The following is a 15,302-nucleotide window of genomic DNA, read 5'->3' on the forward strand; positions in this document are numbered from 1 at the left end:
TTCTGACCCGGAGCTGCTTGAATCCTGCTGTGCTATTCAGCATCTGGGCGATCCAACACAATTCGCAGGCCCATAGGCATTGTTCCCAAGTATTCAGTATTAAATGATATGCTACGAGAACAATGGGCAGTTTATTTTATTAGACCATGGCCTGGAGGGAGGGGACCAAGAAGGCTGCTCAAGACAGCCCACCATGTGTCACTAATTGTGAAAGATTTTCCTTCTAGCAATGGATTCCCTCAGTGGGACCAGGCAAGGGGGGAAAAAAATAAAACCAGTCTCTATTCACCTCTGTGCCTCAGGGGAAACGAAATCAAATATATGTTTGAGGTACCATCCCCTTAAAAAATCCCATCAGCATCTAATGGGCTTAATTCATCCACAGGAAACATTAATTTCTTAAAGTTCTCTATTTCCCTTCTGCTCTGGTTCTCAGTTGAAAAGGGCAGGTAAAATGAAAACTTAACAAGATTTATCTTTTTGTTCCTCAAAAAGTGAACTTTGATTTTAATCTGTAAGTCCAAATACATTTAATAATAGCAACCCTCTGTTTAATCTTCCGGATATATAAAAATGAAAATTCCAGCACACTGCCATCCATTTGAGGTGGTGAGTCACAGGTAAATCATACACTCTTGTTAATGAGATGGAGAGATGAGGGGAAGTGGTGGGGAAAGACCAAGGGAGCATTCCCTCCAGTGGGGATGTGCATTTTGTAGGAGAAAGTATACTGATGGATTAAACCCCCAACGTGTGAAACATCACTGTGTTTGCCAAATAAGAGACAGGCTCACTCTCCACTGTGGATCTGAAGCTCTCAAGAAAAACTTCCACCACCAAAAAAAAAAAAAAAAAAAAAAGAGTGTGTTTGAAGCCAAGTCTGCCTCCAGGAGAATGTGGTATTGTGTTCACTTGCTCTTACTATTTTTGCTGTTATGAAAACCAGAAATGAGTTCAGCTTGCACCCCAGGTGGGAAGTTAGAGAAGGGGGAACCTGTGTAAGTTGAAGTTTGTCACAGTAGGCAGAACAGTCGCTTTGCAGCCCAGGCCCATCTCAGGGTGCACTGCTTCACAGCTACACTGTAAAGTGTTAAAAATCCTCCCACCCACCCCAGAATATATATATATATGTATATTAAAAAAAATCCCCTGTCCATCTCTCAGTACACAAAAGGACCTCATCACACTGCAAAAATAGCAGTACCCACTTTGGTCAATTAAAACAAACAAACAAAAAAAAAACAGCATACATTATTTTTTTTAAATCTGTGTACTTACCTATAATAACCAATACAGCTAAAAGCACTACCTACATAGGCAAAACTTGGTATTGCATAATTCGTATAAATTTGAAACCCCTCCCCCCAAATATTAATTGGAAGATGAAAAACATGAAAGGTTAATAGAAAAAACACCAAAATACTGAAAATATTGCTGGTCGATTACAATTTTTAAGCGGCAACTATACACAGCCATGATATGCTTTATAAATGTGAGATAAAGGTATAACTGTCTAAAAAATCCATGATGTCACACATTTTTCTTCGTCTGGAGTACAAAATATTTTGTCATAAAAATGGTAAAGATTTAAAATGATAATAAATGCAGCAAAACAAGTGTAGTGATGTCACTTTTTCGTGTTTTTTTGTGGTTTTTTTCTTTTTTGTCTTTTAGATTTCAAGGCAAGGCACGTAATGTGGACATTATATCTTCGTGCAAATTAGGATTACTGGAAAGAGTATTTTTAATTAAAATTTTAAGAGACATAGAGGCAAAATGTGTCTGCCCATGCACACTACAGATCTGTCAATACAAGAAATTTGTTGAACAAGGCTAATGTCTGAAAGCACCATGCAAGTTTTCAGCACCCTGATTACATGTGTTTTCTCAAGAGTGCATTTCTATATCCTACACCCTGGCGTTCCCAGTTTGTAAACTGTGAGCTTTACCCTTGTGACATGGATATGCCTGCCTCTGTCTCTATGATGCAGATTTTATAGAACCTTTTGTACACCCTATGGGTTCGTGATGCAACCAGTAATTTTAAATAAATAAATTCTACCTCCGAGGAGGCTGCAGCTAAACCAACATAAGTGCTGTGTTTCCATTAATTTTTTTTCTCTCAAGCACATGATTTGTCTTGATTTAATACATTTTTCATGCCCTCAAAAACTGAGGGGAAAATAAATTCGCTCAAAATTATTTTAAATTCTTTTTTAATCCCCTCAATTTAGAGTCCAAGGGCTGAAGGACTTATAATCATGATTCCCCTTTAGATATAAATTTATAAATTGCACTTGCCTCTGTTAAGTGTTTCTTTTGTGGGCAAAATATTATATTAATTTTTACTGTTGCATGCAGAGATAACACTTCACCTACATAGAGGCATTTCTTCCATAGAGCCTTTGTGTTCAAACTGTTTTTTTTTTTCCCTTTTTTTCTTTTTTTTCTTTTTTTTTCCTTTTTTTTCTTTTTTAAGATTTCAAACTGGGTTAAACACTGGAAAAGGCTGGGTTAAGGGCCAAAATTTAATAAATCTGTACTGATAACTAAAGGCTACAGAGATTTTATATATTCTTTAACTTTTAGAAATCAGAGTGCTTAAAAACGGCTGGCTTGTGGCTGTCACCCAGCACCTCTGATGCCGCCTCCTAGCCTTCGTTGGTGAAATAACCAGGAATAGTGATTCCATGCGTAAACAACAAGATTACTAAACCAAGAAAACTAGCTTATCATGCAAATATTAAGGCATCTAGAAAGTCAGTTAAAATATATTGTCATAGAGACAGAACATCTATTTCCCAGCGGACTTCATGTAACAAAGGCTACGTTGCAGGGGCTGCGATCTACCATCAGTGAAATATCATCGACCCTCTTTATGTCACTAGAGTTTCAACCTTAAGGGAATTAGTGATTGTAAGTGCTGCAATTGCTGGTCTAGCATCTTCTTTCTTCAGTTTCTTTCCTTTCTCCCTTTTTGTTTGTTTTGTTTTGTCCAGTCTTCCTCATTTCCATTTTTTTTTTTTTAATTTCTTAAGCTGTGGTTGTATTTCATTTTCCCTCAGTTGCTTGTTTCTGCTTGAAGGAAAGGTTCTCCAATTATGTTCAAACCGTAATTTTGGACATTTGCCGGTAGGATGGGTGTCCTGTTTGAGACTTGGAAAGGAACCAAGCTAGCCCAGGTACCAGGACTGTTGACAGGAGAGAGGTGGGAGGGAGGGAAGAGAAAAAGAAATAATACAGTGTTAAAATCTACAACAATATTAGAAATATAAATTCCACAGGCAACATACTACTACTATAACTTATTTTAAAATTACAGTTTAATGTGAGATAAATGTGCTAAATTATAAATTTTATATGTATATACACCACATCATCTGTTTTCATGGAAGATAAGCCTAATCGTGAAGCAGAAAATCCTCAAGTCAGGCTCAGACATAATTGTTGAACTCTGATTGAGGATAGTCTTCCTAAAATACTTGATCTACTTTGATGTAAATACAATATTATTTTCTTATCCACCAAAAAAAGAGAAAGCAGCAAATCTACAATGGTAGCAATGTAGTTTGCCAGTTATACACTGATCTCGTTTTACTTTTAATTCACAAGCAATTCAGTGATAAGATGGGTTTCAATTTTTTATCTATTGCTTGAAAAAAACCGAAAGCTGTAATGAAAGTTACTTCTTATCTCTTACAATAAGAAGAAAAAAAAAAAATTCAGGAAGGCCAGTGCATAACATGTCATTTGAAATGCTGACACTAGAAGCCTGGCATTGCCTGTCCGTCCCCATCAGCAACGTGACCACACCTGAGCTGCTCTGAGGTGGGGAGTGGGGAGGGGTGAGAGGGAAGGAGTGCTGGAGGGAGTAAGCAGATGAGATTCTAGGCCCTCTCCAACCAACTCGAATTCCACATATGCTGGATCTGAGGCTGATTAAGAAAAAAGTCCGGAAAACAGTTCTCTAATTGCTACTGGCATAATCTCTTACCAAACAAGCATCACATGCAGGAAAATAACACCAGGTCTACATATCACAGAACAACCCCACACCATACATTTGGGGCTTTACCTAATCAGATGTATTATTTGTTTCAACACTCAACTCAGAATGAGCGTCAGCTAAGTAACAGCCGCATAAACAATCACGAACTGAGACAACATTAAACTGACAATTCCGTACCCAGTTTTGCTGTGGCCTGGGCATGGAGATATAATTTCAGTGTTTTAAATTTCATTTAGTGTCCTCTTGATTACTTTTGCAATCATGAGGTGAGATGCATACTATTATCATAGCTATCAACCTAGCTAGACACCCTCATTTTTTCATATTTGAATTCCAAAGGTACAGAAACGTTTATGTAATATTAAGTTCAAGGAACAATTCTGTCAGAAAAAAAGGAATAGAAAAAAAAAGCTTGGATTTTAAAAAAGAACTTGATAGATAACTTTTTTTACTCTGGAGATACTCTATACAAAATGTGGCTTATTACTATCTATCTAGGTACATATTTCTGAGTTAATATTTCAACAGAAAAAAATTCACAATGACCTTTTATGCTCAAGGGCTTTTATGATTAGACAAAGAGCTCCATGATAGCAAAGTCCATCTCTTTTTGCTCTTCATTTTATATAGTTCTTAGCATGTGGTAAATGTTCAAAAACTTTTTGGATAAACCAACAAACCACTTAAATGTTCCAAATCACACCTATGTATTTTTGAAGAGTGTTGCTCATAATGGTGTCTGTTCAAGAATACATTGTGATCTGGCCCCTATAAAAAGAAATCAGGCATCTCTAAAATTAAAGATGTTTAGCATTAACAAAAATTAAGTATGCAGGAAAAATTAAATAGTAATTCAACAAGGGATAATTCAAATTAAAAGGTTATGTCCTCATTATCTGATTAAAAAACTTATAATTCTAAAGAATAAGAGTAGTTGTTACGGAAACCTTTTCTAAGAGACTTGGTGGTTTTCACATATTTGTTTCTTCCCACACACATCTCCAACAATTATTTCTGTGTTTTGCTCTACTGATTGGCAAGAAAGTTACATGACGAACCATGAAACTTGCTTTCTCCTCAACTGTACTTCCAGCACACTGGGTGACACACAGCGCTATCATGGCACAGAGGACTTCATATCATAATAATCTGCAGCTATGATCATCTGACTGACCGAAAGGTAAGCTCTGTGAAGAAAATGACCTTGTCTTACCAATGCTTACAGAGTCTCACCATAGCTGATGTTAATCGTTTCTTAACAAATAAAATAAATTACAAAAATGGACACCTATTATTTTTAACCTGAAATAGGAAGTGTGTATGAAAAACAAAGTAGTTTGCTCAAATTGATAATCCTTGACAGTAAAAGACAATGTCAACAATAGGCACATGAACAAGAGTCCCAAATTTAATGGGTTCTATAAAGTCATCCAGAGATTGCATGCTTTAGAAAAATAAAATATATTTTAATGATTGAAAATAGATGTGACTCCTTAAATGGAGAGCCTACCTACGGCAGAAAAGACAAGGAATCAGGGTTTACTTTGCAACAGCTTTTTAACTCAGTTCTTTAGAAGACAAATGCATTATTGTTCTTTGGAAAATTCTCAATAAAAATAAGTTGATGCTAGCGACTAACAGGACTCTTGTTGTAAAATATATAGCACATTCAATTTAGATGTTTATTTAAACCTTTCAAACCTCCCATCCTACATGATGATCATGTCAAAACTGAAGTATGCAATATATTTGTCAATACTGTTTATGAACCTTTGGGGGGAATAAATTTCAAACATTAACACTATGCAGACTCCATATATGAGTTTTACAAGTCTCTTATTGCCAATTTGTAGGTTAAGTTCAGAACTATAAGACACAGACATTTTTAGAGCTTTCTGGTAGTCCCATTGAAAAAAAGCTGGTAAAATAAATTCAATTATAACAATAATGTAAAGAAAAATTTTAAAACAAAATAACCTAGACCATTTAATTCCAAAAAGACAATGCCTCGAATTGCATAGTTTTTCATGTAAAAAAGATTTTTACATATCTAACTCTATATGAAAAAATGCCAATGATCATCAGTATGTATAAAATAAACACACATATTCATATTTATCTACATATATAAACTAGTTATATATGTAAAATGCTTAATAATTTTAATACTTTTAATTCATAATGGAATGAAAATTATACGGATAATCTTATATTCAGTACAATAACCTGTGTCTCTGTCTACTAAGAGACATGAGAATATAACTGAAAGATCTCAAAATATTCACGGTCAAATTAAGCTACTTCAGCAATATATCTTCAGGCATGTATTTACTTTGTTCTCATTGCATTTTCCATTGCCAGATCACCTTATTTTTTCTTTTCAAACAGAAGATGAGCATGACTGAAAGTTGAAAGTACAACTTTAGAAAATAGATAAAGTTTCTCAAAGACTTTGAGAAAAATCAGGTACCAAAAAAAGCCAAAAAAAAAAGATTTTGGCAGTACCTTAACACAAAGCAGAATTCACCCTAATGAATTCTACTCTTATGTACGTAAAATTGCAAAAAAAAAAAAAAAAAAAAAAAGAATGTCAGATATCATGGGCAATATTTTCACATTATTCTGACCAAATGTGTGATGTGGCTGTCCCAGAAAGGGAAGAAGTAACCAAATTATTTTTTTGGCCTTAAGATGCATTAGTGTGAGCTGATGGCCCTGCTTTGTTTTATACTAATCAGACTAGACTACCTCTGAAACACTGTGTTTCCTCCAGGCATCACTCTTCAAGAGAAAGAAATTCTACGTGAAGAAAACCACCAAATAATGCCATTTGAGGAACAGCTAAAGGGAGATAGGGAAGTCAGGACAGTTGAGTTGGGAAGAAAGGTAGACTTCTGTTTGGTTCAAGTGGACAGAATTGATCAGCACAAAGAGAGAAACTTCCGGGGAAAAAAACATGCTGAGGGCCTATTATGAGCAAGGTGCCATCTTTGGTATTTTACATATTCTATTACTTAATTCTCTCAAAGAACTCTTGAAATTGTCATCATCATCCCCATTTCACAGGTGAGAAAACCGAGACTAAAGAGCTTAAGTAACTTGGCCAAATTTACCCACCTAGACCTCAGATATGAATCAGTTCTGTCTGATTCCCATGGCCAATTAACTACATTATACTGCTTTCCCTGGGAAGTTAGAAATCGACCCAACCTTAGAAAGAACATTTGACCAGGATCTTCTGAAGGCAAAGTGAATTTGCTTCAGGAGAGAGGGAGTCTCCCAGGCCCACACAGCTGGGTCATAACCTAGCTCACGCTGCAGCAGCCCTGTGCACAGAACTTGCGACTGGTCTGGGTGGTGAAGCAGCTCTGAAACTGGATACATCTGTCACCTCTGCAAACAAGTCTAGCTGAAGCTCTATCGGAGGGACCCTGCGGTGAGCATCAAGGGGGAAGATGCCCACTTCTTCCTTTTGAAAATGATACACTATTTATGCATTTCTTATTCTGGATAAATCGGGTAAGAGTTGCTCTTCACATCTACAAGGAGTAAATAGACTCTATACCTTCCGGTGAAAAAAAGAGAGGAAACTGCTCTGAGCAAGTCAACATTTGATAGCTGTGTTTTTTAAAATTATGTATTCTGTGACTGTGCCTTTAGGCAAAAAGGGTTGGGCCTTACCTTTAACTCAGTTACCACGCAAGACCCACGGGGTGCCAAATAAAATTACATGGAGTCGTAGGTTGAGGAAGAAAACAGAGTCAAAGGCTTCACTTCTATTAGCCTTAGATGATTCAAACGACAAGAGCTATTTCAAGAATGGCAAAATTTCATTTACTAGTCTGTGCTTACCTGATAATGGGTTGGGCAACCCACTTGCCAAACATTTTATAAAATGTCAAAGTATCTTGTATATTAATATTTTTCAGTAATAACAATCGCTCATGCAGGTTTTACACACTGGTTTACTCGTAAGATTAAATATGGTAATATTTACTGCAAAGATAGAAAGTATTCTTTCAAGAAGCTTACAAAAATATTATAGGAATGAAGCACAAAGAATTGTATATATTCATACATACCTCAACTGTATCAGTAGCCACATTACTTAGCAATAAAAATAAGCAATGGCTCAGAAAGCATGGACAATAAATAAAATAAATGCCATAATTTAAAGGAGGGGTTTGCCTTTGATACCTTTGCACCTGTTTCAAATATTCCCAAGAAAATTTTTTTTATTTCTTTGGCTAAATACTACTAATTTTATTACTATAATATTAACATAGATATTAGTATTGCTCTCAAAACACACAATAAACAATTTTCCCTATTAGTAACTAAAATCTGCCTGGAAAAAATAAAAGCAGATGAATTAAGTATGAACTAAGTTAGAAACCATGCTGTCCTGGGTGGTATATGTGTACGTTTGGACTGGCTGCTGATTGCAATATAACACAAAGGCTGCAGACAGTGTCTTGTGAAAAAAATGCTCACTCAGACCAGTGGAAGAAATGCACAGGTAGTATTTAAATACCTATATATTTATGAATTCTTTTATGTATATTTTTATAGATTAAGACTATATTTAAGAATTCATTAGTGTATAAGAACAAAGAAAAATGGTACTTAATATACTAGTTGCTAGAGCATTTATATAGTATGTGTTAAACAGCAGCACTAGGCACTATTCTATATGCTTGACCTACTTTAAAACTTTCAATCTTCAAAACAAACCTATGAAAAAAGTACTACTATTTTTCTGATTTTACAGATGAGGACATTGAAGCTATAAAATTAAGTGTCTTACTCAACTCATACTGCTATTGAGTAGTAAAAGCCAGGATTTGAACTCCAGCACTGTGGCTCAAGGCTCTATATTCTTACTCACCGCTACCTCTTTCATGAAACACACTTTACTTTTATCCCTGGACAAGAATTTATATTATCCCTGAATTATACATGAGATTCTATAAAATAAGGTGCATATCACTTAGATACACTGAAATTCTCATGAGAGTCTAACTCTTGAGTTCAAACTTCAACACAAATAACTACTTTATCCAATTCCAGACTCTTTCCGGCTGAATGCAATATTCGCCATTGTGCATGTGCCTGAAGACGTGGCTGCGCGTCCATAATTTGCTTGTTGAGTTCCACTTAGATGAGACTAGTCTCAAAGTAAGATATACAAAGTGCTTTACACAGGTCTTGGATTTCTTCGATTTATTTCCCCCATTCTTAAAGCTCATTATTGCCATCTGAATGATCCTATTTGCATGCAAGATGATTTCTAATGATTATTACTATTTGTAATAATCTGTATGGGAAAGCTCCCTGGCCAGCTCTTACCTGAACTGCAAAGTGCTCTTGTGGGCTCTCAGGGAAACACCAAATAGCATAAACTGCAGGTGGCTCATGGAGTTATTCTAACTGCAAGCAATAGCACGTCATAGTAATGAAAGAGAAGTGTATTTGTTTCTTAACTAAGTAGGTAAATAGCCTTCTTTATTGCTACTCCTTGGGGACCAACGCTTTTGAAATAACATAGCAAAACGATAGGTTGTCAGAGCTCATTAATTTATATTCAATTGTTTCAGATGCGTTTTGTTATTGGGGATCACTGGATGTGAATGTTAACTTTACCGTGTCTGAACACTAACATTTTCTAAGAAAATAATGGCATATGCCAGTGGAATATTTTATCTAAAGAAGAGCACAGGGCAAGAAGAGCCTTATGTATAGGACCATTACAACTAAGTATCCCAGGTGCTCATTACCATCACTGCCCTCTTTTAGAAAAAAGTTCTTACCAACTCCTGGAAGACCCTTCAACAAGGCAATCTATATACTTAAAAGTAATAAAAACTTATTTCCTGAAATTGTTTACTTTAGACAGAAGTAAGAAAAATACCCTTTCCCTAAATAGGCCAAATGAAGTAGATTTGTAAAAAACGATGTTTGATGGTATTCATGTTTTAGAACTGAAAAGGAAAGAGAATTATTATGAAGATGACTAAACGTAAATAAATTACAGTGCGCACACAGACATATGTAACAACTTATGTAGCTGTGGGAGGTTTTAGACAATTAAAAATATAGAATTAGCAGGCTCATAGTAGTTACTTGATCTCCTCCCACAGGCTGCACCACAGCGGAGAACCCTGCCTGTGGGTTCCACCCTCCTCCTCTAGTCTGTATTCGTCTCTATCCCTGGGCTCTTTTCAGGGCCATTGTCACAAATGCTACTGCTCCCCTCATTAGCATATGTGAGTCTTCAACAGCAGACAAAATTCTCTACAAAAACAGTTTCCAAATAGTGCCTTTCACTAGAGAAAATCACTAAGTTAAAAAGAAATGTAAGTTTTATACAAAAGCAAAAAGCAATTCATTCCCCAATGATTTTCACTTAAAAGCTAAAATCAGTCTTATTTGCACAATTTCACCTCTAAATGAAGGAACTAATTTGTATCAGAATTTTGAAGCATAAAATCACCGATGATGGAGAAACTGAACATGCTTCTTTATTACGCCTGTCACTCTGTTGTGCAAAAAAATCTGCTTTCACATAAAACAAAAATAAACAAAGGAGAGAGTAACTGTAATTTTCTGATTTCCGAATATCCAAAATCTGTGTTCTTCAATTTCTTAAACTTAAATAAGGCTTTTGCCTCTACTCTTTTCTTTTGTAATTTGTTATTATGTTTATCTCCTCACTCATGCTTTGCGACTTAAGTACATAGGACTAAAAATTCACTGTATACCTACTAACAGCACGAACAAACCTGAGAATCAGAAAGGGTAAGTTAATAGCTAAGCGGTGCGCTGCGTGCTGATGAAGCTGATTCTCAGAGACAGAATACGTAGGTAAATACGGCACTGACATCAAACATCTTCAAATAAAGGACGTGTTGAACATACTTCTTTCATTGCAAAGGGTTAATCGGCGAGGTTTACTTTTGGGAGTTTTCTGAACCTCGCTCCTCCCTATCCCATAACGCTGCCAAAAATCATCTGACAGGAAACGTAAGATTAAGTTTGTCCTACCTAAGCGAACAAAGAGTGCTCTGAACAGGCCCGGTTACTGCAGAGCGGGAACTTTTCTAATCCTGCTGGAATCTGCAGTGCTGCTCAGAAAAGAGCGCCGCAAAAGTTGTTTTCTTTCCCCTAACATCTTGTCTCTGGATCATCTCATTTTGGTCACACTGCAGATCCTGCTGCTTCTCCCATAAAGGTTAACTTAAAGCTCCAAACATAATCATGTGGAAAATGGACATTATTGATTCCTATGGTCCATTGTTCCCCTATCCTAAGTCCCTGAAGTTCAAGTTCAATCTGGAATTACATCATGTCTGGTTTCTCCTGGTTACCAGACGGCTTGAGACGTGACCACAGCTACAGAAAAAACAAACAGCCTTCTTCACGCTTCGGCTCCCCTATCGATTCAAACGTAAACTTTTTTTCTTTCTCTCAAGTATGCTTCAAGTATGGAGCATGGTTAATTTAGAGATTAAGTTCCAAATTAGATTATCTAATGGCATCTTAATGGATTGCTGACCCATTTCCTGTGGGATGGCAGCATGCAAGTCTGGCTGGAATACAATTAATTTCTTAGGAAGTGTTCTGAAGAGTTTCCTAGATAAAAAGGAAACGTTGTGTTGTGCAAATCTTTCTTTATAAATGGAGAAAGTTAGGCAAAACTGCAGCAAATCCTAATGTGTTTTTCAACAGCCAGATCACAAATACTGCATAGGGGAGAGCACCATATAAGATCATTTTAAAGAATGGTAACATTTTTATTTTTATTTTTGATTTCCTAACAGGTGCAAGTATTTTTTATGAGAATGGAGTAATTCTTTTAAATAGATTATTCAAGTATAAAGTGCAACATAGTGAGCAGAGCAGCCTGGCTACCACACAATGGTCATGTGCAATTTTGGCTTTTGCAATTTGCCTCCTTGAACCAAAGATTCTTCAGTTCATCTATCTTATCAGTGTTTCTATCATAGTCCCAGAGTGGTGCTAGGGGCCCAGAATGGTGTGTACAGAGTTGAACATTTTGAACACTCTTTAGAGCTGACAGCTGAAAAGGAAATTCAGCACTCTGAGAATAAAGCTCCCCCCAGGAACTCCAGGAACAACCCAGCTGTTGTATTGTAGTTATGTGTCAAGATAACAAACTGAAAGCAGGAAATGCTAACTAGTGAATTCCTAGGGATGGTCTAAGTGTGATGTTGAAATAAAAGTTAACTCTTTAATACGAACTATGGACACGTCACATACTGCCCTTACCATACAAGTACCACATGTATATTATGTGTGCATGTATACACATATGCATATGTACATGTGTATGTACACACATATACCATATACACACATACATGCGTGCATACACGCATATTTATACACAAACATATGGTTTGCAAACTATATTGAAGATTATTTTGTTTAAATATTCATTCTTAAGTCATTGAGAATATATATTTTACAAAGACAACTGTATGGATAAAGCAAGGAAAATGGTAGGCTCAGGACAGTGTTATGCAAATAGGGTTATATGTATGAAATGAATGCTGTAACTCCTTCCTTTTCGCCCTCCCTCTCCTGACCAAACAGATCCAAATAATCTTTACTGGCTGCTAAATTTCTCTTGGGAAATCAAGCAACTCTCTAGAATTGCAGTAATAAACGACAATTTCTTACAAAAACATGTGTAAAGTAACTACAGAATGAAGTATTCAACTCACAGAAAGGAACTGCTAACACATGTAACATGTAAAATAGCTGATAAAAGTCTCTTTGGTGCCATTCAATTATGGCATCAACAGAAACACAAAAATCCTTCCAATTATTTCGGTAAAATCTTCATTTATTCATTATTTCAGAGGCTGAGCAAATGGTTTGTGTAAACATATCCTTCAGTAACACGCGTGTGTTTATTTTAGCCATCTGAAGGCCTCTTCTATGTTTATATAAGCAATCAGACACATACAGCCACTCACTTGTGGCTTTGCCTTTTCCTGAAAGGGGTGAAGGGGGAGCAGAGGGAATGAAACAATAAATCCAGTTTCTCGTTTGCATAAAGCACTCCCTCCAATGTTTTAAAATAACTTATGTTTATATTATTCTTGGATTGTCCTGCAGCTTTCTTCTTCATTCAATTATATTGCTCTTTTATATTCGATAGTACAAGCTATGTTCTGGCTATAGTTTCAAGAAAGAAAGCCAGTTAGGGAGTTAACTGCTGTATTTGTTTATACCCACATAACTCACATACGCAACAATATAATTTATCCACATCAGAGGACAAAGCACAGACACAACAGTACCCTTATGAAGGACACACATACGCAGCTCATCACCTCTTCCCCTCCTAAGAGCTGAGCCCCTCCTGATTCAAGCAGAAGTGCGCCCTTCACCAACACATTTCACTCTGGGTTAACTGTGATACCTGACCTTAGGGTTAGGCAGAAAAATTCACACAGGTGCAAGCGACACACACACACACACACACACACACACACACACACACACACACACACGGCTCACAAAATACTAAGGTCAAAACAACAAAACACCTTCATGGTTGCAACCTAATAAGTCTGTGAAAACTTTCTTAAACAGTGTCCTTTGGTTCCTGAGGGAGTGTTTAGACACGGGGGGGGGGGGGGGGGGGCCTGGGGCGGGTGCAGAGGGAGGGCGCCAGGAAGGAGGCGGGCACAGGAAATCTCCCAGCTTTGATTGTATTTGCACAGCTCCCTGGGCACTGCCATTTTCAGCCCTGAGAGAGGAGCTGCATCTGACATGGAAACATCTCTACAGGCGGATTGGTGTAAAGCAGAACAGAGGTGACCATGGCTAGTGCCTGCAGGAGGAAGCTGATGGCAACAAGAAGCAAAACAAAATAAAACGAAGTGAAGCCAAAACACAAAGGAAAACTAAAACACCTTCTTTGGCTTTTCTACTACGAAGTCTTTAGGGATTGCCTTTTGTTAAAAACAAAAAGCAACAACCACAATGAAAATGACCTGATATTTTCTTTATTCTGTTATGACAGAAGCAAATCTGAATAGATCTATATTTCTTACACATTTTCAGTTTACTCAGGTAATTCTAAAGTTGTAGCAGTGCCCTGAAGACTTCAGATGCCTGTTATCTGCATTAAAAGTAGTAGTATCACAGACACTTAGATTTTCTTTTCCAGTATCCTTTCTAGAAAAATAAAAACAACCCATTAAGTTTCATAAACAACAACAGGGCACAAACTATAAGCCATAAACAAATTATGAATATGTTGTGCCACAGGTATGGCCAATTTGTAGTATCAAATATGGACTCTGCTTGTGCCTATTTTTGAAAACTTTAACAAAGCAAAGCAAATTGTTGTCTCATTTGATATTTTTATTCTGAACTGTATGACACTTAGATTTTACAAATGATGAGCACCTGAATCGTGCACAGCCTTTGGGTCAGCCCACCACAGAGAGTCCATAAATACCTGTTGAATGTATGAATGTGACGCCTGTCATTATCAATTCTGTGCCTTCCGAATCATGATAAAAAGGGGAAAAACAAACCAAAAGCTACCTTTTTAAAGCTTTTTGAAGCATTACAGCCATTTATATATCATTATCTACTAATTAAAAAATTACTATTTTGAGGGGGGTGGAAGACATATTAACTAAATGAATTCTGATTTTTTTCCTAACATCACTTGAAACTGATTACCATACCAATTTTTCATCAAGAAGGGGATTTGTAACATAAACAATGTTCTCCTAAGAACTGAGGTTAGTCATCTTATTAGTTCATTCCAAGACACGTGTTCTGTGGTGACTCACTGTCCACTCACCTTCTCCTTTTTGGGGATATCAAGTTTTTCTTTGAAAAATTACTAGAAACTAGGTGCAGTTATATTTTAAATCTCCAATATTTTATACCCTTTATTGTACTTTAAAGGTGCTATCCCATTTTAGACAAGTAAATGTCAATCAGAAATCCACAAATTTGAAAGTTTACACAGCTATAGCCACATTTAAAAACACAAGTACACTTCATCTAATTTGCAATTCTTGTGAAAAGTAAGATTTGTATGCAGACATGGGCCATTTTGATAAAAGACAGAGCATGGACTATAAGGAAGTTATTTAATAAAAACTAACTCCAACATAGTGTTATCATATTCAATTAATTTTAAAATACATATTAAGACTATTTAAATAAGATGTTTTCATTGAATTTAATTAATTTAGAGTATTAATTATTAAGACTTTAAATAAGATGATTTCATTAA

General features: G+C 36.2%; 1 protein-coding gene across 11 annotated transcripts in view; it reads right to left on the minus strand.

Annotated features, from left to right (window-relative positions):
- NFIB (nuclear factor I B) overlaps positions 1–15,302 on the minus strand; it is a 222,306-nt gene that overhangs the window by 3,294 nt on the left and 203,710 nt on the right. For all 11 annotated transcript variants that reach the window (XM_081150860.1, XM_081150867.1, XM_081150866.1 and 8 more), the window contains one exon: positions 1–3,191. This exon is cut by the window's left edge and continues 3,294 nt beyond it. In XM_081150860.1, coding sequence (XP_081006986.1) covers positions 3,062–3,191 — 130 coding nt within the window. In that variant the 3' untranslated portion in view covers positions 1–3,061. The remainder of the gene's footprint in view (positions 3,192–15,302) is intronic.

The sequence above is a fragment of the Miniopterus schreibersii genome (assembly GCF_964146895.1).
Source record: "Miniopterus schreibersii genome assembly, chromosome: 11".
NCBI classification, from domain to species: Eukaryota; Metazoa; Chordata; class Mammalia; order Chiroptera; family Miniopteridae; genus Miniopterus; species Miniopterus schreibersii.